General features: G+C 42.2%; 1 protein-coding gene across 15 annotated transcripts in view; it reads left to right on the top strand.

The window, feature by feature from the left end:
- The window catches only part of tnk2b (tyrosine kinase, non-receptor, 2b), a 543,428-nt gene that overhangs the window by 443,811 nt on the left and 75,282 nt on the right, over positions 1-24,335 (top strand). For all 15 annotated transcript variants that reach the window (XM_072474109.1, XM_072474118.1, XM_072474119.1 and 12 more), the window contains 4 exons: positions 266-543; positions 830-956; positions 1,312-1,458; positions 10,156-10,250. In XM_072474109.1, coding sequence (XP_072330210.1) covers positions 266-543; positions 830-956; positions 1,312-1,458; positions 10,156-10,250 — 647 coding nt within the window. The remainder of the gene's footprint in view (positions 1-265; positions 544-829; positions 957-1,311; positions 1,459-10,155; positions 10,251-24,335) is intronic.

A 24,335-nucleotide genomic window follows, 5' to 3' on the forward strand; every position in this document is an offset into this window, starting at 1 on the left:
TGCAGTTTCTCATTCCCAAGCAATCCAGTCCCCTTTCAGAGAGAAAACTGCACAAACGTTTGTTCAGTCTGATTTTACACTAGATTTCTCAGGGAAATTGTACTGTATCTTCTTTCTGAGCATCCCATTTAAGTGGAACATTGGCAGAGCTGAAGTATTATTTTTGCATTATTTCATAAAGAATACCCATCCTAACAGGATGATTTCACTTGCTTTTTATCACTACTTTCAGATTCCTTTAACAATATTCATTTGCCTTCTCCAGATTACTGAACTGGCGCCACTTGGTTCTTTACTGGATCGTTTACGAAAAAACCAAGGTTACTTTCTCATCTCAACATTGTGCCAGTATGCAATACAGATAGCAAATGGCATGGCTTACCTCGAGTCCAAACGCTTCATTCACCGGGACCTGGCAGCCAGGAATATCTTGCTGGCCTCGAATGAGTTAGTGAAAATTGGAGATTTTGGACTCATGAGAGCTCTTCCACAGAATGATGATCACTATGTCATGCAGGAACATCGCAAGGTCCCCTTTGCCTGGTATGTGTGCAAAGTTACTTGCATTGAAATTATATCACCATAACAGAACTGGAACCTGCACAGATTCGACACATTCGGAAAAGTGTAGTTCCGCACAATCATGAAATAACTTGCATTAAACATCACCACCTTGATTTTATCATTGGCAACCATAAACCATCTTTTGCTGTATGATCCACGTTGGTTTTAGTTCTATTGACTTGAAACCAAAAGGTAATCTCAATTGCTTGTTTAGAAACCTGTTCTATAACTGATATTAAATGTCTCTGGTCTATTTATTTGGCAGGTGTGCCCCTGAAAGTTTGAAGACTAGGACATTCTCACATGCCAGTGATACTTGGATGTTTGGTGTCACTCTGTGGGAAATGTATACCTATGGCCAGGAACCTTGGATAGGTCTCAATGGAAGTCAGGTAGTGGACTCAAACTATGTGTGCATATGGAGTACTGAACGTCAGTGTATGTTTCACCAATCAAATACCTGTATGTGACTTAAAGGTGTCTGAATACATCTATTTGTCTAATTTGGTCTGTCTCGGAAACCTTGTGCCTTATGCAGGACAATACAGATGACATTCATTTTGTGTAAGTAGTTATTTTACTCAGTGATCAGCAAACTTAGTAATAAGTAATCCATGTCCCTGTATGAGTATCTGTGAATATGTGCGCATATTCATAGCCACGTTTATGGGGCTATGATGATTTATCTATTCACCTGGCCCACTATTTTAATAGGTTGAAACATGGTAATATTTTTCTTTCTTCCAGATCTTGCACAAGATTGACAAGGAGGGTGAGAGGTTGCAAAGGCCTGAAGATTGTCCTCAGGATATTTACAATGTGCTGTTGCAGTGCTGGGCACATAAACCAGAAGATCGGCCCACATTTGTGGCACTCCGAGATTTTCTGATTGAGGTTAGTTAACATAAAACCAGCATATATATGTCACGTAATTTAGATTTATGATGATGCAACCAGGACTCAATGGTCTGAGTTGTAAGGAGAGGCTGGATAAGCTGGGACTTTTTTCCTAGGGATGATCTTCATAGAATTTACAGTGCAGAAGGGGGCCATTCGGCCCATCGAGTCTACACTGGCTCTTGGAAAGAGCAATCTACCCAAGGTCCACACCTCCACCCTATCCCCATAACCCAGCAACCCCATCCAACACTATGGGCAAACCCGGAGGAGACCCACGCACACACGGGGAGGATGTGCAGACTCCGCACAGACAGTGACCCAAGCCGGAATCGAACCTGGGACCCTGGAGCTGTGAAGCAATTGTGCTATTCACAGTGATACCGTGCTGCCCTTATAGAGGTCTATAAAATAATGAGGAGCATTGTTAAGGTAGATAGTCGACATCTTTTCCCAAAGGTAGAGGAGTCTAGAACTAGAGGGTGTAGGTTTAATATGAGAGGGAGAGATACAAAAGAGACCAGAGGGGAAATTTCTTCACACAGAGGGTGGTGAGCATCTGGAACGATCTACCAGAGGCACTGGTAGAGGCTGGTACAATTTTGTCCTTTAAAAAGCAGTTAGACAGTTACATAGGGCAGGGTGGGTATAGAGGGATATGGGCCAAATGTGGGCAAGTGGGACTGGCTTAGTGCTAGAAACTGGGTGGCATCGACAAGCTGGGCCAGAGGGCCTGTTTCCATTCTGTAAACATCTATGACTAATAAACTTCCCGGGTGCATTACAGGACTAGTATAGAAAACATATAAAATTTCCGAAGGGTCACAGAAGGAGATAGTAGGCCAGATAACTAAAAGCTTTGTCACAAGAGGGAAAGTGAGTTAGAAAGAAATTAAACATGGGCAGCACGGTGGCACAGTGGTTAGTACAGCTGTCTCATGGGTCCAAGGTCCCAGGTTCGATCATGGCCCTGGGTCACTGTCCATGTAGAGTTTGCATATTCTCCCTGTGTTTGCGTGGTTTCGCCCCCACAACCTAAAGATGTGCAGACTAGGTGGATTGGCCACACTAAATTGCCCCTTAATTGGAAAAAATTAATTGGGTACTCTAAATTTATTTAAAAAAAGAAAAGGAGAAATAAATTAAGGGACAGAATTCCAGAGTTTAGTGCCTTGACTGAAGGCCTGGTTACCAGTGGTGTAGCAATTAAAATTGGGAATGCTCAAGGCCAGAATTGAAGGAGTGCAGAGATCTGGTGGGGGGTGGGGGGGGGGGGGGGGGGGGGAGGAGGATGGGGGTAGCTGTTTGTGGGATTGGTGGAGAGTACAGAGATGTGGGTGACAAGGACTTATTGGGATTTGAAAACAAGGCTGAATATTTTAACATCAAGATGTTGTTTGACTTGGAACCAATGTAGATCAGGGGGCACAGAGGAAATGGTTAATGTCCCCTCTAAGGTGTGCGAGTGCACAGATGTGCAATAAGTTCAAAGGTATTGCATAAATCCTCAAGTTGACCTGTTTAAGATAATGTGCACAGCCACAATAAAACATATAAAATTAAGATGTACAGGCTGTGTGTAACAACAAAAAAATTAGAGGGAACATTGGTGATTGGGGCTTGGTGCGAGATAGGATATGGGCAGCAGTTTGCAGATGGTAGAACATGAGAAGTTGGTCAGGAATGCATCAAAATAGTCAAGTCCAGAGGTAACAAAAGCATGGGTGAGGATTTCAGCAGATAGGGTGGAGTCACAGAGTTGGAAATAGGCACACTTAATGATGGTATAGATTGTGGTAATCTCGGGGATTAATATAACTCCAAGGTTATGAACAATCTTAGGTAGTTGCCACGAAGAAGGATGATATTGGTGAAGAGGGAGTTTGTGACAGAGACCAAAGATAATGGCTTTTGTATTCTCAATATTTAAGTTATGAAAATTTCTACTCATCAATAGTGAATGTCGAACAATGAGTCTGACAATTTGGGCTGGGGTGTCAAGAGAGGGGAAAGGTTAAGGTGGATGTTCTCAGCCTACACATGGAAACTGACAATGCATTTACAGATGTTGCTGCTAAGGAACAACATGTAAATGAGAAAAAGGAGGGGGCCAAGGATAGACATTTGGGGAAATATCACAGGTAATGGTGTGGGAGCAGGAAGCAAACTCATTGCACTTGACCCTCTAGCTGCAATGGATAGATAAAAATGAAATCAGGCAGGTATATTCCTCCTGATCTGGACAACAGAGGAGAAATGTTGGAGCGGAACCTCATAGTCGGCTGCGTCAAAAATAGATTACTTTTGCCATAGTGATGAAAAGAATTGCCTGATAATACATCAAAGTAGTCTCAACAGGTCTGGTAATGAATGGCTATCCGGTTGTTGTCAAAGTTGTTCAAGTCCGTATCCCTTGAATTTAAGAGATGAAGGGCATATTGGGGAATGATGAGTTGAGAAAGAATAGGGACAAGGGCAACAAATGTGATGGATAAAGTGAGACTTATCAAATCAGTAACTGCAGGATGTCATGATGAATGCGAGGCCAAAGACTAAATAGTTGGAAATTTGAGAGTGCAATTGTAAGTTACTTGAGGGAAGTTTTTTGTTGACAGAAATTGATACAGAAACAAATAGACTTGGGAGGGGCTGGGGAATGTAGGGAGTGAGCAATACACGGAAATGATCAGGATGATCTTATCAGTGATGGTAAAGATAGCGGTGACAAGGCTGTATGAGATGATGAGATTGAGGGGCTGGCAATCTATCTAGGTGGGAGTGTATATATTCAGGAAGAAATAGGGATAAAGGACAGTAAACTCAGAGAAATTAGAACAAGTGTTGAGATAGAGATTGAAATAACTGAAGATGATCAGTTGCTCAGTGTAGAAGAAGAAGGAAGAAAATAAATAGGACATCTGAGAAATTTAAATTGCATGGGCAGACACGATAGGCCAAGTGGCCTAATTCTGCTCCTATGTCTTATGGTCTGATAAAGGAAGATAGGAAGAGATTTTTTCAATATATAAAAGGTAAGAGAGAGGCAAAAATAGATTTTGGATCACTAGAAAATGTGGCTGGCGAAGTAATAATAGGAAACAAAGAAATGACGAACTGAATAGTTACTTTGCATCAGTCTTCATGGTGGAAGACACCAGTGGGATGACAGAGCTCCAGGAGAACCAGGGGGCTGAGGTGAGTGCAGTTACCATTATTAAGGAAAAGGTTCTGGGGAAACTGAAAGGTCTGAAGGTGGATAAGTCACCTGGACCAGATGGACTACACCCCAGGGTCCTAAAAGATTTAGCTGAGGAAATTGTGGAGGCATTAGTGATGATCTTTCAGGAATCACTGGAGGCAGGAAGGGTCCCAGAGGACTGGAAGGTGGCTAATGTAACATCATTGTTTAAGAAGGGAGGGAGGCAGAAGATGGGAAATTATAGGCTGGTTAGCCTGACTTCGGTCATTGGTAAGATTTTAGAGTCTGTTATTAAAGATGAGATCGCAAAGTACTTGGAAGTGCATGGTAAAATAGGACTGAGTCAGCACGGCTTTGTCAAAGGGAGGTCATATCTGACAAATCTATTAGAGTTCTTTGAGGATGTAGCAAGCAAGTTAGACAAAGGAGAATCAGTGGACGTGATTTATTTAGATTTCCAGAAGGCCTTTGACAAGGTGCCGCATAGGAGATTGTTAAATAAGTTAAACGCCCATGGTGTTGAGGGTAAGATCCTGGCATGGATAGAGGATTGGCTGACTGGCAGAAGGCAAAGAGTGGGGATAAAGGGGTCTTTTTCAGGATGGCAGCCGCTGACTAGTGGTGTGCCTCAGGCGTCTGTGCTGGGACCACAACTTTTTACAATATACATTAATGATCTGGTAGAAGGTACTGAAGGCACTGTTGCTAAGTTTGCAGATGATACAAAGATCTGTAGAGGGACAGGTAGTATTGAGGAAGCAATGGGGCTGCAAAAGGACTTGGAAAAGCTAGGAGAGTGGGCAATGAAGTGGCAAATGAAATACAATGTGGAAAAGTGTGAGGTTATGCACTTTGGAAGGAGGAATCTGGGCATAGACTATTTTCTAAACGGGGAAATGCTTCGGAAAGCAGAAGCACATAGGGACTTGGGAGTCCTTGTTCACGATTCTCTTAAGGTCAATGTGCAGGTTCCGTTGGCAGTTAAGAAGGCAAATGCAATGTTAGCATTCATGTCAAGAAGGCTAGAATACAAGACCAGGGATGTACTTCTGAGGCTGTATAAGGCTCTGGTCAGACCCCATTTGGAGTATTGTGAGCAGTTTTGGGCCTCATATCTAAGGAAGGATGTCCTGGCCTTATAAAGGGTCCAGAGGAGGTTCACAAGAATGATCCCTGGAATGAAGAACTTGTCGTATGAGGAACGTTTGAGGACTCTGGGTCTGTACTCATTGGAATTTAGAAGGATGAGAGGGGATCTTATTGAAACGTACAAGATAATGCGAGGCCTGGGTAGAGTGGACGTGGTGAGCATGTTTCCACTTGTAGGAAAAACTAGAACCAGAGGACACCATCTCAGATTAAAGGGACGATCCTTTAAAACAGAGATGAGGAGGAATATTTTCAGCCAGAGGGTGGTGAATCTGTGGAATTCTTTGCCACAGAAGGCTGTGGAGGCTAATTCACTGAGTATCTTTAAGGCAGAGATAGATAGGTCCTTGATTAATAAGGGGATCAGGGGTTATGGGGAGAAGGCAGGAGAATGGTGATGAGAAAAATATCAGCCATGATTGAATGGCGGAGCAGACTTGATGGGCCAAGTGGCCTAATTCTGCTCCGATGTCTTATGGTCTTATGGGTGATCCAGGACAAGGATTTTTGAATGAGAGATGTGAAGGGTGGAACAAGGTGAGATATTCAAATGAAGGGCAGTTGCCTGAAGAGTACAGGGGCAGATTAAATTGTGATTTGGAGATGAAGGCCAGGCACGGACACTTTATTAAGAAGAGAGACATCATCGGCCTTCAGCCTTGTTTCTGTTAAAGCTCTCTTGTTGATGCTGTGATCATCCACAGAGAGACCATGGAAGATGAGATTTTATTAACAATTGACCATATATTCTGGAGGGAAATAGAGAGGGGAAGTGATGGCCGGCCTATGAGTAGAATTCATAGGATCAGGGTTGGGAGTAAAGAGAGGGACAAGAAGGGGAATGCAAGACCAGCCACAAGCAAGCGCATAGGTCCTGAAGGACAGGGAGAGACTAAGATGAAGCAATTGAGGTTGCTGCTTATTAGGCATTGATGAGCACTTTGATGGACCTTCCAGAGAAGGATAGATGAAATTATAAGATCATTTAGGAGGGAGTGAAGCCTTGGAATGTGGCATGAGAGCAGGAAAGACAATGAGTAATGAATAATTTATTTGAATTTGCTGAAGAGTATGTGTGTATGTGTAACCTTTAGGAAATACTGACCATAATGTGCAAGAATTTTGCACTAAGTTAAGCTGTGTTCGTAGCGAGATCAAGAAAATGAAAATCGCTTATTGTCACAAGTAGGCTTCAATGAAGTTATTGTGAAAAGCCCCTAGTCGCCACACTCCGGCGCCTGTTCGGGGAGGCTGTTACGGGAATTGAACCGTGCTGCTGGCCTGCCTTGGTCTGCTTTCAAAGCCAGCGATTTAGCCCTGTGCTAAACAGTCACAAGATAGCTAAGCTTTGAAATACATGGGTTATAGAGAGGAGCTAACAAGTGGATAAAAAATTAATTTAAAGTCAAAGTTGATGTAGTGAAACTGGAGTAGAATTGAAGACCTGGGGCGGGATTCTCCGACCCCCCGCCGGGTCGGAAAATTGTCGGGGGCTGGCGTGAATCCCGCCCCTGCGGGTTGCCGAATTCTCCGGCACCGGATATTCGGCGGGGGCAGGAATCGCGCCGGTCGGCGCCCCCCCCCCCCCCCCCCCCCCAGTGATTCTATGGCCCGTGATGGGCCGAAGTCCCGCTGCTGGAACGCCTGTCCTGCCGGCGAGAATCAAACCACCACTCTTACCAGCGGGACTAGGCGGCGCGGGCGGGCTCCGGGGTCCTGGGGGGGGCGCGGGGCGATCTGGCCCCGGGGGGTGCCCCCACGGTGGCCTGGCCCGCGATCGAGGCCCACCGATCCGCGGGCGGGCCTGTGCCGTGGAGGCACTCTTTTCCCTCCGCCTCGGCCACAGCCTTCACCATGGCCGACGCGGAAGAGACAACCCTCGCGCATGCCGCTGACGCTCCCGCGCATGTGTGGACTTCCGCCGGCTGGTGAAGTCCTCTCGGCCCCGGCTGGCGTGGCACCAAATGCCTTTCCCGCCGGCTGGCGGTGCGCCAACCACTCCGGGGCGGGGCTAGCCCCTCAAGGTGAGGGCAAGGTGAGAAATCCGCACCTTTGGGGCGGCCCGACTCCAGAGTGGTTCCCGCCACTCCATCCCGCCAGGACCCCCCGCCCCGTCAGGTAGGGGAGAATCCCGGCCCAGGTGAATGAAAATAGTAAATTTAATGTGTGGAACAACAATGGAGCATATTTTTCAAAAAAAAAAAATTACCTATTTTTCAAATGAAAAATGAATGAAAATCGCTTATTGTCACAAGTAGGCTTCAAATGAAGTTACTCTGAAAAGCCCCTAGTCACCACATTCCGGCGCCTGTTCGGGGAGGCTATTACGGGAATCGAACCGTGCTGCTGGCCTGCCTTGGTCTGCTTTCAAAGCCAGCGATTTAGCCCTGTGCTATTTCTGGGCCCAAGTGTTGCTGCAGGTAAATCTGACTATTGAAAATAACAAGGCATCACCAGGGCAGCATGGTGTCCCTGTGGTTAGCACTGCTGCTTCACGGCACTGAGAACCTGGGTTCAATCTCGGTCCTGGGTCACTGACGTGTGGAGTTTGCACATTCTCCCCATGTATGTGTGGGTCTCATCTCCACACCCAAAATAGATGCACAGGGTAGGTGAATTGGCCAAGCTAAATTGCCCCTTAAGTGGAAATACAAGAATTGAGTACTCTAAATTTATTTTTAAAAACTGAAAATAATAAGGCATCAAACATATTCTACAATTGTCAAAGTGATTGATCAAAGCCATTGTTCAAACCACCAGTTCAGTTTTGAAAGACAGTTTCTAAAGATGGCAAAGAATTATTATTTTTTTAAATCTTTATTGTCACAAGTAGGCTTACATTAACACTGCAATTAAGTTACTATGAAAAGCCCCTAGTCGCCACATTCTGCGCCTATTCGGGTACACAGAGGGAGAATTTAGAATTCTCAGCTGGTACGGGAATTGAACCTACGCTGCTGGCCTTGTTCTGCATCATAAACCAGCTGTCTAGCCCACTGAGCTAAACCAGCCCATTATTTAACGATAATCCCAGATGTTTAACTTAAACGAGAAGAATAATTTACTTGAATTTGCTGAAGAGTACATGAAGTCTTCTGATGAAATGAATCAGAGTTGGGGGGGGTAGATCGATGACTATATCAGCATTGATTCTGTCAATTTTGGTTACTGCGCTTGTAGAGGTGATCATAGACAGTGGCATTTAAATCTGAAAGAACGGATCTGGTCCAACATGTAAAATTAGTAACAATTATCCCACTGGATAGCCAGTGAGTGACAGGTGTGAGACGCCAGAGCTACTTTTAAACAGCTGAAGAAATGCAGGATACAGTGTTACTACATTGATAGCGCTATAGAGATTGAAATTAATGGCCACTGTGTTCTTAATATAGATAACATATCCACAGGAAGCTCTTATGCTGAAGCACTCAGTCTGAAGTGAATTGGAAACTTCAAAGTTGTTGCGGCGTGTTGGGAATTGAAGTAGGGACAAGGTGCAGACATGCCACAGCTAGGACAGATGAAAAACAGGAATTAAGCTTAACCTACGTCAAGAAATGGCTGGAAGTTCAATTACAAATGGTTTAGCTGTCTAAACACAGGATTAAACTTCAGAAAACATAGGTGCAAATAAGCAACCCAGGTCTATCAAAACATGAAACTGCTAAGAGGTTATAGGCTACTAGAGTGCTGCATCGAGGCTGTGGGCTACCTGAATACAGTTTAAATCTGGATTGCTCCAGATCTGTGCATGACTTTTATTTATAAACATTATTGTCACAAGTAGGCTTCCATTAACACTGCAATGAAGTCACTGTGAAAAGCCCCGAGTCGCCACATTCCGGCGCCTGTTCGGGTACACAGAGGGAGAATTCAGAATGTCCAATTCACCTAACAGCTCGTCTTTCGGGACTTGTGGGAGGAAACCGGAGCACCCGGAGGAAACCCACGCAGACACGGGGAGAACATACAGACTCCGCACAGACAGTGACCCAAGCTGGGAATCGAAGCTGGGACCCTGGAGCTGTGAAGCAACAGTGCTACCCACTGTGCTACCGTGCTGCCCGAAGTTAAATTCAGAATTTTCTACACCGCTCCCAAATGTTCAGAACTTCTTGCTTTCTCTCTCATCGTGCTGAGAAATGAACACAATTCCAGGTTTCTGTTAGGAGTTTTGGACTGGTTTAGGTGTCCCAGTTTGTGCAGATAGAAATTAGTCCTATTTTTTGGTGTTAAGCTGTCTCACAATTCATTTGCTTGAGTTATCACACCAGTGGCAAAGTAATACTTTGTCTAAGAGATTACGTTTTGTGTCTACAATGCTAAAAGATGTATTTGTGGAACAGGCCCAGCCCACAGACATGCGAGCACTGCAAGACTTCAGTGAAGTGGACAAACTGCAGATTCAGATGAATGATGTTATCACAGTCATTGAGGGCAGGTATGTGTGTCTGAAAATTGCAGCTGCAACAGTATTTTATTGTCTGTAAAACAATGGCATACTGCTGATCTCATCCAGCATGGCAAAAGGTTCCTGCTATTGGCTTTGATGTCCTGGGGTAGGTGAGGAAAAGCTTTGAATGATTTATTCACTATCCAGGGACCCTCATGGAAAATGCACATGTAGACATTGTGTGAGTACAGGATTGGTTTCATTTGCAATATGTTATGGGCCAGGGTTGAGAGAACCCCAAAGTATATCATGGAGTTCACCTGACCCACAACTTTTAATAGATTGTGGTATAGGGAGCACACGGCCCATTCTACAGGTGTGGTACAGCAGAAATCGAAAAGTATTTTTTAAGCAAAACAATGTTTATTCAATGAATTCAAGTCAACCTTTTCAAAACATACAGTGAACACCTTCGCAACTATCAATTCAAATACAACCCCCAAAGAGTACAGCACTAAGTAATGCTTACGCTGTCCTTTTAACATCCAGAAGACTTACAAAAAACATAACCTTTAACAGAAGCGCAACAGTTTAAAGTCACTACTGATAACATTTATAATTCTGAATTCACCAAATGATCAAGAGATAGTCTTTTGATGGCAGAGAGAACAGCAGTACACCTGCTTTGTCTGGCTTCAGCTCCAACACTGAAAATGAAACCAAAAAGACACAAACACACCCAAGCTTTTCTCAAAGTGAAACTAAAAAGCAGAGCCAGAGCTCAGCTCCACCCATACTCTGACATCACTGCAGTAACATGAGCAGCCAAACATTTCTTAAAGTGAAATTCTCATGACACCTCCCCCACAAGAAAAAAAAAAACCCATCAACTTCAAGGTGGTTTCATTTGTCACCGTCTCACTATCCTTTAAGGAATGCACACAGTAAATATACTTTTCGTTTCAAAAAACACCACACGCAAACAGGTATAATATAGTCCATTTTTTTTTGTTCTTCTTCCTCCAACTGAAATCCTTCTCGATTGACAGTCTCTTTGAACAAGGAGGTCTCTGCACAATCCGTCCATTTCTCTACGCCTCGGCATTTTTTTAAAAAGTCAGATATTTTAGGTCAATCTGATCACAGAGTCCCTTGTAATTCTCCAACACAGGAGCATTAGTTATCACAGCTTTCAGGCAGTCAAATGCCTCTTGAAAGTCTGTGTCCACAGAAATTTTTGACGTTTCTTCAGCATGTCTATCAGTGGAGCAGCCACGCTACAAAGATTTTTCACAAATGTTCGATCAAATCCACTCATGACAAATAATCGCATTATGTCCCTTCGTCGTGAGGGTATCGGAAACTCCTCACTAACTGTTGGTTTCACATCCCATGGGACCAAATTCGGCTCCTGAAGTCGATCGAATAACGCCATCAGATGTTTCAAATGTTCTGTCCATGTCTGCCTGAAAATTACCAGATCGCCGATGTATACCGCACAATTGGAAAATCCTGAAATTGGATAATCCTGATACCATCTGGAGTCACAAAAGCTGAAATCCCCTTCGCCCTTTCGGATAAAAAAGTAACCTTTAAGTAAATCCAGTTTGGAAATAAAAGCTGATTGTCCCACTTTCTCAATGCAATCCTCCAAACGTGGGATAGGATAAGAGTCCGTTCTTGTAACTGCATTAACTTTTCTATAGTCCACACACAACCGTTGGGTACCGTCTGGTTTAGGCACCATCACGATGGGTGAGCTCCATTGGCTGCAACCCACTTCAGTTATGCCATTTTTAAGCATACTCTCAATCTCTTTGTTAACCTGTGCCAATTTTAAAGGGTTAAGTCTGTATGGATGTTGTTTGATTGGAACAGCCTTTCCCACATCTACATCATGTATAGCCATTTCAGTACTTCCCAATTTATCTCTATAAACTTGCCCATGTGATATCAATAACTCTTTCAGGTCAGTCTGTTTTTCCTCTGGAAGGTAACTCAACAATTTATCCCAATTTTTAAGAACATCCTCATTTTCCAATTTAATTTGATGTATGTCAAATTTACAGTCATCTGGATTTGGTTCGTCACTTTGAGTTAGAATCATTAAAACCTCCTCCTTTTTCTCACCTTCCCTTTCAAAGTACCTTTTAAGCATATTCACATGACACACTCGGTGAGTCTTCCTTCTATCTGGTGTTTTTACCACATAATTCACCTCACTTAATTTCCTTTCAATTTGATAAGGTCCACAAAACCGAGCTTTTAAAGGCTCACCTATGACTGGTAACAACACTAAAACTTTATCTCCACTGGCAAAACTACGAACTTTGGATTTCATGTCCACGACCCGTTTCATCACATTTTGTGCAACTTTTAAATGTTGTCTCGCCAATTCACCTGCTCTATTTAATCGTTCCCTAAAATTTGACACGTAATCCAATAATGTAAGTTCCGATTTCTCACTCACCAATTTTTCATTAATCAATTTACGTGGTCCTCTTACCTCATGACCAAAAATTAGTTCAAAAGGACTGAATTTGGTTGACTCATTAGGTGCATCCCTAATTGCAAACCGTATGGAATTCCTTTATCCCAATCCTCTGGATACTCATGACAGTAAGCCCTCAACATTGTCTTTAATGTCTGATGCCACCTTTCTAACGCTCCCTGCGATTCTCGATGGTACGCAGTTGATTTAAATTGTTTTATTCCTAAGCTATCCATAACTTCTTTGAATAACCTAGAGGTAAAATTTGATCCTTGATCCGATTGTATTTCTGTGGGTAGTCCATATCTAGTAAAGAATTGAAGTAATTCCTCCACAATCTTTTTAGCTGTAATATTACGTACTGGAATGGCCTCTGGAAACCTAGTAGACACATCCATGATAGTCAAAAGTTATTGATTCCCACTTTTTGTTCCTCAAATGCTGGAATGGATATTAAGTGCACTGGTTTTATCACTGCTTGAGGTTTCCCTATCACTTGACATGATTGACAAACTTTAACTACATCTTTATGTCGTCCAGGCCAATAAAAATGTTTCTGGATTTTAGCTTGATTTTCCCTTATTCCCAAATGACCTCCCACTGGTACCTCATGTGCAACTCGCAACACCCCCTTTCTATACCCTACCGGCAATACTACTTGATGAACTTCTGCCCACTTTTCATCCGCCTGCATATGTAAAGGTCTCCATTTTCTATTCAAGACATCACTTTTACGGTAATAACACACTGGTATACACGCAGATTCCTTTTCCGTGTATGCTTTCTGATATATCCGGTTTATTTCTACATCTTTCTATTGTAACTCCGCCAATTTTCCTGAACTAAGAATATCCGCCTCACCCTCCACCTATTCTTGTTCTTTTACAACCATCTGATCAAAAATTGTTTCTGATAATTGCACTTCAACTTCATCTTCACGCTTTGATTTCTCCTCTTGTCTTAACCTGTGACTTTGTGACCTTGTTACTACACAATCCGGAAAAAGCCCAGGATATTCTTCCTTCAACACTTCAGTTGTCTGATTTTCCACTGGCTTATCAACCACAGTAGGCATCACTCCCACCTGCGATCCAGTTATATCATTACCCAAGATAACCTGTATTCCTCGACAAGATAGTTTCTCTATTACTCCTACTACCACTTGTAGAGGGTTCCATCTCTGCTACTCCACTACTGGGCCGATATCTGGGGTTTGAGTATCTGTGTGTGTCTCTCTCCAGCTGGCACTGAAACTTCAGAGGCCAGGGGATGCCGCACTGGGACACCTCCACGGAAGAGAGCACTGAATCAAGCCTGCCGTTTATCCCTAACCGGAAGCCTGAGGCTTATATCACACAGATATCCAGACCCCCACCAATGCCCAGGTGATTCTCTCTCTTGCCGGTGGTGCAACACCCACCCGGTTCCTACTTCGCTGGAGTAGCTTTCCCAAGAGAGAGAATAGGACACTGCTGTTTATTACCTAACCAGCAGCCTGTCCTGAGTGAATCGTTCAAGATGACCCTAGATTCTCGACCCCGGAATTAAGGTGAGGAATATCTTAACAATGACTTGGTCAGAGATCGCTGGTGAGAGATTGAAGAATTGAAACGACTCCAATTATCAGCAAATCAAGGTTTATTGCAAAACCCAGGTCAAAATCATCAAACAGAAGAAATTATAATAAAATCTTAAACTCTAACACAAACTAAGTCTATTCAGAAAGTACTATAACGGACACAACGTAAAATCTTATTGTTACACAATTTTAGCAATCACACAAAACACAAATCAAGTCCCCTTCCCCAAAGCCTCAACCACTATCAAAGTCAAGGGAGTTTTGCAAGCTGCTGCAGGGTACTTACAGTCACAGGCTGCAGGAGGTCAAGTCAAAGGTGGAGAGGTCAAGCCAAGAGCCCCTCAATCGAAACACAGACCCTTTTATATCCGTTTTACCTGGCTTTTTCCTGTGTTCGGCCAGCCCCTTTTGCATTGAATCCATAAGGTTTAAAGTTCCCGCTGGTCCTGCCCCCTTTGAGCCGGTCAGACCTGTCAAGATAGGAGTACCTCCCCTAGGTCCGCCTCCAGTCTGCTTTTTGAGATAACGAGGTTGAGCTCCCTTGTGAAGATTTTCAAAGTCTTCCATCTGCTCTGGAGATCGCTGCTATGTTGATGGGGTGTTGATTGGATTCTGCTCTGGTGGAGGCAAAGTCATTTACATCTGCATGGGTCTATGACCATCCCATTGTCCTGCTTGCAGGCAGGCCCCTTACAGCATTACCATGCCCCTTTGTCTCTGTGTTTAATCTTATCTAGTTGTCTGGCTCCTTCTTCCTTGTAGCTCCTGGGGTGGGGTTTGTAAATACCTATGCCCCTACTCAGCTCAGCGGACCAAGCCTGCTGGGAAATTTGGTTACGTTCCTTTGGCTGAAAAGTGTCCAGTTTAGTCTCTGGGTTTTATTTTTGGGCAGTCCAAAAAGGGCCGAATTGCCCGAAAACCTTACACACTTCACCACTCTTCACTGGACTTTCCAACCTTACTTTATAGAATGGAACACTACTCCTCTCAACCTGAATTCCACATATTACCACCTTTTCTGGCAACATTCTTCCCAAACTACATAACTCCTCATCTCTTACCATTAAAGATGGACTAGCTCCCGTATCTCTTAAAATTGTGACTTCTTTACCTGCTCCTCCTGATACACATGAGTAAACTTTACGCACACAAATAAATTCTTTAGAGAGATCTGGCACCTTCTTATCAATCACCTTTTGATCAGGCTGTACAATCTTTTGCACCTTCTTCGCCTCACTTGGGCTTTCCTTTACCACTTTAACAAACCTCAGTGTCTTATCCTGTTTTACCACATCAGCTTTCCCAGTGCTTGTCTTCAACCACCAACTCTGTGACTTTACATGGCCTAGTTTATTACAGTGAAAACATGTGAAACTTTTCATTTCTTTTCCACCCTCCTGGATTTCTTTTTTAATCTGAGGTACACTCTCCTTATTATCTCCCATCAGATCACCTTTACCTGTACCACTTGAGTATTTCTCATGTCCCCAGTTTCTATCCCTCACAGGCTGAAACTGATGTCGGAAACCAAACTTTGATTTATGAACTAATTCATAATCATCTGCCATTTCTGTTGCTAATCTCGCAGTTTTAATCCTCTGCTCTTCCACAAGAGTTCTCACTATATCAGGAATTGAATTTTTAAACTCCTCCAAAAGTATAATTTCTCTGAGAGCTTCATACGTTTGAACAAAGAACAAAGAAATGTACACCACAGGAACAGGCCCTTCGGCCCTCCAAGCCCATGCCGACCATGCTGCCCGACTAAACTACAATCTTTGGTCTATTTTCAAAGCCCTTATCCACTTTTCATAATTACTCTGTTTGATCCTTTCAAACTCCATGTATGTTTGACAAAGTTCTTTCCTTAAATTTCTAAACCTTTGTCTGTAGGCTTCAGGCACTAGTTCATATGCACCTAAGTTGGAGTTTTTCGCCTCCTCATATGTCCCAAATACCTCCTCCCACAGTGATGCAAACACTTCACCTACCAGCTTTGTTTGAATCAGTAATACACACATGTCCTGTGGCCATTTCATTTATTTAGCTACCTTCTCACATGAAATGAAAAAGTCTTCTACCTTCTTCTCATCAAACCTTGGCAATGCTTGGACATATTTAAATAGATTCCCACCAAGCCTTCGACTATGACGCTCTTTCTCACTATCCTCATCACTATCATCCAACTGTAGGTTTCCCTTTACACCTGCCAATTTTAACTGACTGTCATGTTTCATGGCCATTTTCTGAAGTTCAACTCTCTCTCTTTATCTTTTTCCTTGATCTGTATCTCCTTTTCTCTTTCTTTTTCCTCTCTATCCCTTTCGTATTCAAGCTGCTTTAATTCTTTCTCATGTTCCATTTGTTTACGTTGTAACTGAAATTTTGCCATTTCCAATGAGTCAAGCTGTGTCACAGGCAACCGTAAATGCTTAGCCACCGCCATAATGACCTCATTGTTTCGCATTTTGTCAGGTAATGTTAACTGCAATGTTTTTGCCAAATCTAACAGTCTGCTTTTAGTCTCTGTCCGTAAGGTACTGCGTGTGACCGTTTGCACCCCTCAAAAACTTATGAGCCTCTGAAAGAGCCATTGTCTACAACACACTCCCTACTTAAACTAGAATACCACACCTGAAAAGCAACCACAGCATGCTCACCCCTCACTGTCTTTAAATTCACTAAGCCAATCCAATAGATAGACTTTTATCCCCCTCAAGCCCCCAATTTGTTATGGGCCAGGGTTTAGAGAACCCCAAAGTGTATCATGGAGTTTACCTGACCCACAACTTTTAATAGATTGTGGTATGGGGAGCACACAGACTATTCTACAGGTGTGGTACAGCAGAGTTGAATAACATGTCACCACTTGCTGTCGAAGCTCATACGTAACTGATGTTAAATTGGGCATGGATCCAATGGGTATGTGTGAAATTATCCTGACAAGGAGTTAATGCCTTTAGGAAAAGAAGGAACGAACATGTCAGAACAAGTGACAAGGGAGAAATGTTTTTTTGTTACATAAAAACAAGCACTAATACGCTAAAGGAGCAGCAAGATTGCATGGCTTTTCTCCATTTGTAAGGAGCAAGTCCTGTGATTATTTTCTTTGTTTGTTTTTTGTGACAAAATAGAAAAGCAACTATTGTATTAGACAACAAATTAACAAGGATTAACCCAATTTCTGTCAAAGCACAACTTTGTAAACTTAAACTTTGCACTAAGTGGGACAAATACATGCAACCAACTGAATCCCAGGGAGTCTTATCTACAGGGCCACGATACCCTGGACCAGCGTGCGGTCAATTCCAGCTCTACTTGATCCAAAGTCGCAACACAGTTGAAATTAACTTTTATTTTAAAATACTCAAGGTCTTCGGCTGCCCAATACAGTCACCGGGTTTGTAAATTTAAACACAATTAACTTTTTATTATTTACAGTAACTATAATGAAATATGCATCAAATACAACTGGTTAACTACTATCTAATCTCTAAACCCCCCACCTCCCTCTCATTTTAATCCACCCCTCTATACGCACACACAAGCACACACACACAGACAAACAAACAAGAAGGGTGTGAAATAATGACGAAAGTAAAAGGATAAGAGTCTTTGTTTCAGATGAACATCTTCCAGTTAGTTTCGTCTTCAGTCTAGGCTTTCAGATAGATGTTATATTTCCTTTCATCTGATGCTGGTTTTCGTTGTTGACTCCCAGAAATAGCAGGCAGATAGCATTCGCGAGATAGAGAGAAACAGCTTCTTTCAGAGTCTAGAAGCTTCTGCCTGAAGATAGAGAGCAGAGAGAGAGAGAGAGCTGCTTCCACTTTGAGGGTCCAGTGGCTTCTCCTGTGTTCTCTCTGAAAAAAAATACCTGACAGGAAGCAACCGTTGGTTGCCTGGCAGAATACTGCCCCTGGCCAATCCATTGATCACCAACCAACCAATCGAAACAAACTCCCCCAATCTCTTGTGTTCTTCTGCCCAAAATACAAAACTTTATAGCACAATGTAATATATTGATACTTTGAGTTCCTTACTTCTTTTGCTCAACTTAAAAGATGTGTCCAAAAATGATATAGAGAAAATGAAAGAAAAATGAACTAAGGGAATCAACAGGAAGGGCCCTTATAGCAGGTTCATATTGTGCGAAGGCAGGAAATTGAAGGTCACCACTGTATGTTGAACCTCAGTTCCTTTCTTGCTGAAGAAACTGTGCCAAAGAAAAAAGTCCCCATATATCTGATTAGTTTCATTCACTGCCAACTTATTTGGCAGTGAATGAAACATATCTGCCAAGTTAAAGATTTGATCTGTGCTGAGGCAGCTAATCTTGGTCTGCGATACACTTGACAAAGTGTTACGAACCCAGTCCAGACCTCAAACGTTTGGGACCAGAAACCTTTATTTTAAAGAAGATGAAATTTGAGAGCCCAGTTTCTTAAAAAGAGAATAAATTCACAAGATTCCACAGTTCTAAACAAACAGAATATATTTTACTATACAAGTCAACAATACAATCAGTACTCTATCATACTCTAATATACAACATTAAAATGAGGTAAACATGAATTAACCAACAAACTGTTGTTGAACACACCTCAAACTGCACATTAAATGGCAGACCCAACCATGACAGGCCACACTTAATTCCTCAGCAACCTACCCAGATGTCAGTGAACACTGTGTGTCAAAAAAACTCTTTAAATCTCTGTCAACTCACAAAGGATCTCAACTAATTTCTTACAAGTATCTGTCCATTGATTTCCCGCAACATCAGCTCAAATTCAGAATCCTGGCCATGCCAGAAAATGTAGTCCTCTGCGTCCACACGGAAAACCCATCAAAGCAACTCTGAAATACAAATTCCCCCTCAAATCCGCCAGGAATACTGTGCCAGTTTAGAGTCCAATGAATTCAGGAGGGGAATTGCTAGTGTTTGGAAATCAAAAGTGGATATGATTTGACTCTGCTGTGATGCCTAAGACAGTTGAATAGCCTGCCAAGCAACATTTTCCAGACTCAGACATAGCAGCACAGCAAAAGGGCTCCCGATGCTTCTGAAATCTTTACTACAGTAAGAATTTGGTGCCTCAGGAAAAGAACAAAGAAAATTGGGAATGGTGAAAGAGAAGTTGCGAGGAATCTCTATACCCTTGCTGGGAGCAAACAACCATTTATTTGGATTTGGGCACTGCCAGCACCGAGCACAGTCCTGGAAATTCACATATGCTTGGATGTGGGTTGGGAATCATTTGTGATAAAGAGGATTTTTTCTGTAAGCTAATTATATTTTTATAGCTCCATTAGATACCATGAATCTCTCAATATAGATTGACACCAGCAGTTGGGTTTCTTTTGACTATATATTTGTTCAGTGAAACTTGGCATTGGTCTCTATCCACCCACTCATGAGTAATTTTCCACTTGTGTGGCTCTGGCATGTTGAAATGGATTCTGGAAGCGGGTTAAGGTGTAGAGTTTCTGAATAATGTTCCTCATGTTCGCTGATCCCTGGAAGAACCTCCAATAACCTTTCGGCGCACTGCCTATCATGGATATTATTCTGTGTATGTGGCATGTTTTGGCCAGTTGATCTGTGCACAAATATGTGGTTGCAAGACACGATCCCCACTTGGAAAATTATTTATCTAATGAGGATAAAAGGCAGTCCGTGATGACTATAAACAACAACTGCAAGGCTGTGTCTGTAAGGAAGTATATTTTCTCAGTATGTTACTGTCTTCAAGAAACATTGATAAGTTCAGTGATGAGTGGTTGAATGCATGTTTAATGGAATAATACTCATTAGCTCTACCAAGATCAAAGCAGATTCTATCTCCAGGTAAGGTTTAGAAAAGAAATAAAGAACACTGCTGCATTTATTTAGTGCCTTTCTCACTCCCCCAAAAAAACAAATTGTGCAGCAGGTTCTATGAAACAATTTATTGAAGGTAAACATTTAAATTCCTCTGATCGTTTTTGGTTTACAGTTCCTGTACTGTAGCAGTATAAACTAGGACTTTATTGATCTGTATTTAGATCTGCTGTTCATGACAGAGTCCTGCACGGTGCAGTGACGGCAAAGCAAGTACATTGTAATCAATTTGATTGCAGGTTGTCAAATTGATATTTGATTTTTCCATTATATGAGAAATTGAGTACTTTCTGAATTATCAATGTTCAGTCAACAGAATGTTGTAATCCTTAAAATTTCCACAGTTACTTTGTCCCTTCTTCCTAATCACATTGCATGCTACTTTTCTCTGCCTCAGTCAAGATGCTAAGACACAGTGCGTTAATGGGTTTTTTCAGGACTTTTGTAACTTAACAATTAGCAAGCAGAAGTCTGTGAAATGGAACCATTGCTTTCAACCTTTATTGACTTCCCTTCTACAAAGTACTCCATCTACTGGCTGGAAGTAAAAAGAAAATTGAAAATTATCGACTTGGTTTTGAATTCTGAGCAGGGCAGTTCAGCATTTTGTTGGTAAAGGGCCTTTTACAACATGCCAACTCTTCCAAGGACTGACCTCAAACAAAAAAAAAATCAAGGTTCCATGCCATTAGGACATTGTTGGTCTTGTAAATTGTTATGACAACAATTGTATTAAAATTCACCAGCATGACCAGAAAGAACATACAAGAAACAGGAGCAGGAATAGACCATATGGCCATTCTGCATGATCATGATTGATCTTGAGCTTCAGCTTCATTTTCCCACCAGCTCTCCATATCCCTTAATTCCCTAGAGACCAAAACTCTATCAATCCCAGTCTTGAATGTTTCATAGATCCACAACCCTTTAAGTGAAGTAATTTCTCTACGTCTCAGTCCTAAATAATCAGCCCCTTATCCTGAAACTGTGCCTCCCTATTTTAGACTCCCTGACCAGCAGAAACAATCTCTCAGTATCTACCTAATCAAGTCCCTTCAGAATTTTGTAGCTTTCAATAAGATTACCTCTTACACTAATAAACTCTAGTGAATATAAGCCCAATTCACTTAGCCTCTTACCATAAAACAACCCCTCATCCCAGGGCCCAATTCAGTGAACCTTTGGTGTACTGCCTCCAATGCAAGTATATCATTTCTTAGATGTGGGGACCAAAATTGCACATCATATTTCCAGATGTGGTCTCAGTAAAACCCTGTACAATTGTAGTAAAACTTCTTTATTTTTGTACGCCAATCCCCTTGCACTAAAGGCCACCATGCCATTTGCCTTCCTAATTGCCTGCTGCACATGCATGAAAACTGTCTGCGTTCCTTGTATGAACACACCCAAGTCTCTTTGAACATCAACACCTCCAGGTTTCACACCTTTTAAAATTATTCTGATTTTTTAATTTTTAATGACCAAAATGAATTGACCATTAAATTAGCCTATTTATATCTCTTTGCAGCCTCTCTTATGTCCTGCCTGCAGTTGACCTTCCCACCTAACTTGGTATTATCCAACATAAAATAGCTGAGGCCCCAACACTGATCCCTGTGGCATTCCACTATTCACTGCAAACCAATTTGAAAAAGCCCCTTTTAAGCCCACTGTCTGCTTTCTATCCATTAATCAATCCTCTATCCCAAATTGTATCCCAACTTCATGAGCCCTTATTTTGCCATAACCTTTTCTGTGGCATCTAATCAAATGCATTTTTCCAACAACTGATCTGATGTTAGTCTAACAAAACATTTTCTCTCTCCCTCCTTTCTTGAAAAGTGTTGCAATATTTGGCAACTTTCAATCTAATGGGACGGTTCCTGAATCTGAAGATTTTTTTGAAATTATATCCAGCACGTCCACTATTTCTGGAGCTATCTCTTTTATAAGTGTCATCAGGCATCAGGTCCCGGAGATTTATAGGATTTTAGTTCCTTAAGTTTCTCCAATACTTGTTCTCTGCTGGTGTTAATTTCCTTAAACTTTTTAGGCCCTAGGTTACCTTGTGTTTCTGGTATGAAACTTGTATTTTCTACTGTGAAAGCAGACAAAAAATTACCTATTATATTCCCCATTATAATTTCTTCTGTCTCTGCTTCTCGGGAACCAAGATTTACTTTAGCTACTCTGTTCCTTTTTATATACTTGTAAAAGCTCTTACAATCTGTTTTTATATATCTGGCTAGTTTCTCTTATTCTATTTTTTTCCTTTTTATCAACTCTTTGATAACCCAGTATTGTTAGTCAATGAGTTATTGTTAGCCAAGAGGTATTGCTATGTCATGCCTTACTTCATTCTGATGAAATTAGATGCAATTCTTCTGATCTATTTCCTTCCTTCAAACAGTGGAAAGACTCCTTCAATAATATTCCAAGTGTACTTGTAGATGGTGCTTGTCTAGGTTAAAATACCAGGGGCGGGATTCTCCGATTGCCGATGCCAAAATCATGTTCGGCAATTGGCCGGAGAATCCACGCTTACGCTGGAATCGGGGGTGCCGCCGTTTTTGCGATGCTCTGCCCCCTCAAAAGGGGCGTATGGATGGCCTCAGGACGTCCCCTGAGGCCCTCCCCCGATGTTCTGTCCCCGACGGCATGAGGCGCGTATCCTCACAACGTTCGGGGACCTCGCGTGACGGCTGTGGACTGTCCAGGGCCACCACAGTCGGGGGGGGGGGTCGTTCCGCTGGCAGGAGGGGCTTCAGAGGAGGCTGGGGGTACGGGTGGTCCTGGGGTGGCGAGGGGGTTTACAGTGAGGCAGTTTTTGGAAGGCTGGGTCCACGCGCAGCCGACGCCATGTTGCACGGCGCTGCCTCTGCCGTGCGCATGTGTGTCAACGGACCCAGCCATTCTGCGGCCGTATCTGCAGGTAAAGATGGGGGTTTTATGCTGCGCGGCTGCTAGCCCTCCACCGGACGGAGGATTGGTGCGGGGACGGCGCCGAATTTCTGGTTATAAACCAGATGGATCCTGCGGACATAGCCGCAGGATCGGAGAATCCAGCCCCAGATTCCTGATCCCTATAAGATCTTTTCTACTCCAGAGAAATGTGGGATTGGGTTTTTGTTCACACGCTATTTTGTTTTCTTCATCCTGAGTGTTACTCATACTATGTTAAATTCACTAATCAGATTGGTGAGATGGCAATTTAATATTACGCAATCTTTATAGGTGGCATTCATTTTGAGGATTTCAAATTTTGCCATAACTTCAGACATCAGGCAGTTTTAACTGTGACAAATAATGTGCATTTTTCCCTCTATCAATGGTTTATGAAACACTTGAAGTGTCTTTGCGGATATGCCATATATGTGATTATTATGGTTTGGGTGTCTTAATTTGTGCACAAAACAAAAGGCTCTGTTCGCTTTGAAGTAATTTGTGATCTTGTGTGAGAAGTAATCTCTGAATTAGTATGCCTTTAGTGAAAAATCAATCCATTTACTAATGAGGTACACAGCTAAAATAATGTGGATTTCCATCACAACTACCTTTATCCCATCTCTTTCTCTCCGTATTTAGAAATTCGATAGACGAATTAAAGATTAATCTTCTTTCCTGGCTCAGCATCTGGATTTTCTTATACTTAGTTGCAAAGTATCTTCAGAATTCTGTTCAAATTAAAAGTGCTGTATAAATACACAATGATGTTGATTGATTGATAGCTCTAACTATGAATTTGGTTTATTAATATATAAATATAGCAGGAGCAAGGATTAAACAAGAGAATTACAGAAGTTCATAGAACTTAATATAAATCTATTCCAAAACAATAAAATCCCAGAATTCTCTAGCAGTTCTTATCAGGGATTTAGGCAACATGTATTCATGACATGTAAACTCTTCTGCTTATCTTCACCCATGTGCTAGAACAGTGAATAGAGACCAAGTGCACTACAAAAAGGCCCCTTTGTCAGAAAGGCTTTATGCATGGATCTGTCAGTCACTGGCAACACCAGACATACTGGTTGAAATATTCATTGCATTATCTTCAATCTTAACATCATCTTAATAATCCCAAACTATTAGTTTTGTCTTGAATCCGGTTTTGAGCAATTACAATTTTCTTGACAGCTTCCAGAAACAGTATTGAGTAGTGACAGAATAGTGAAAGTCATT

This window comes from Scyliorhinus torazame, chromosome 14 (genome assembly GCF_047496885.1).
Source record: "Scyliorhinus torazame isolate Kashiwa2021f chromosome 14, sScyTor2.1, whole genome shotgun sequence".
Taxonomy (NCBI): Eukaryota; Metazoa; Chordata; class Chondrichthyes; order Carcharhiniformes; family Scyliorhinidae; genus Scyliorhinus; species Scyliorhinus torazame.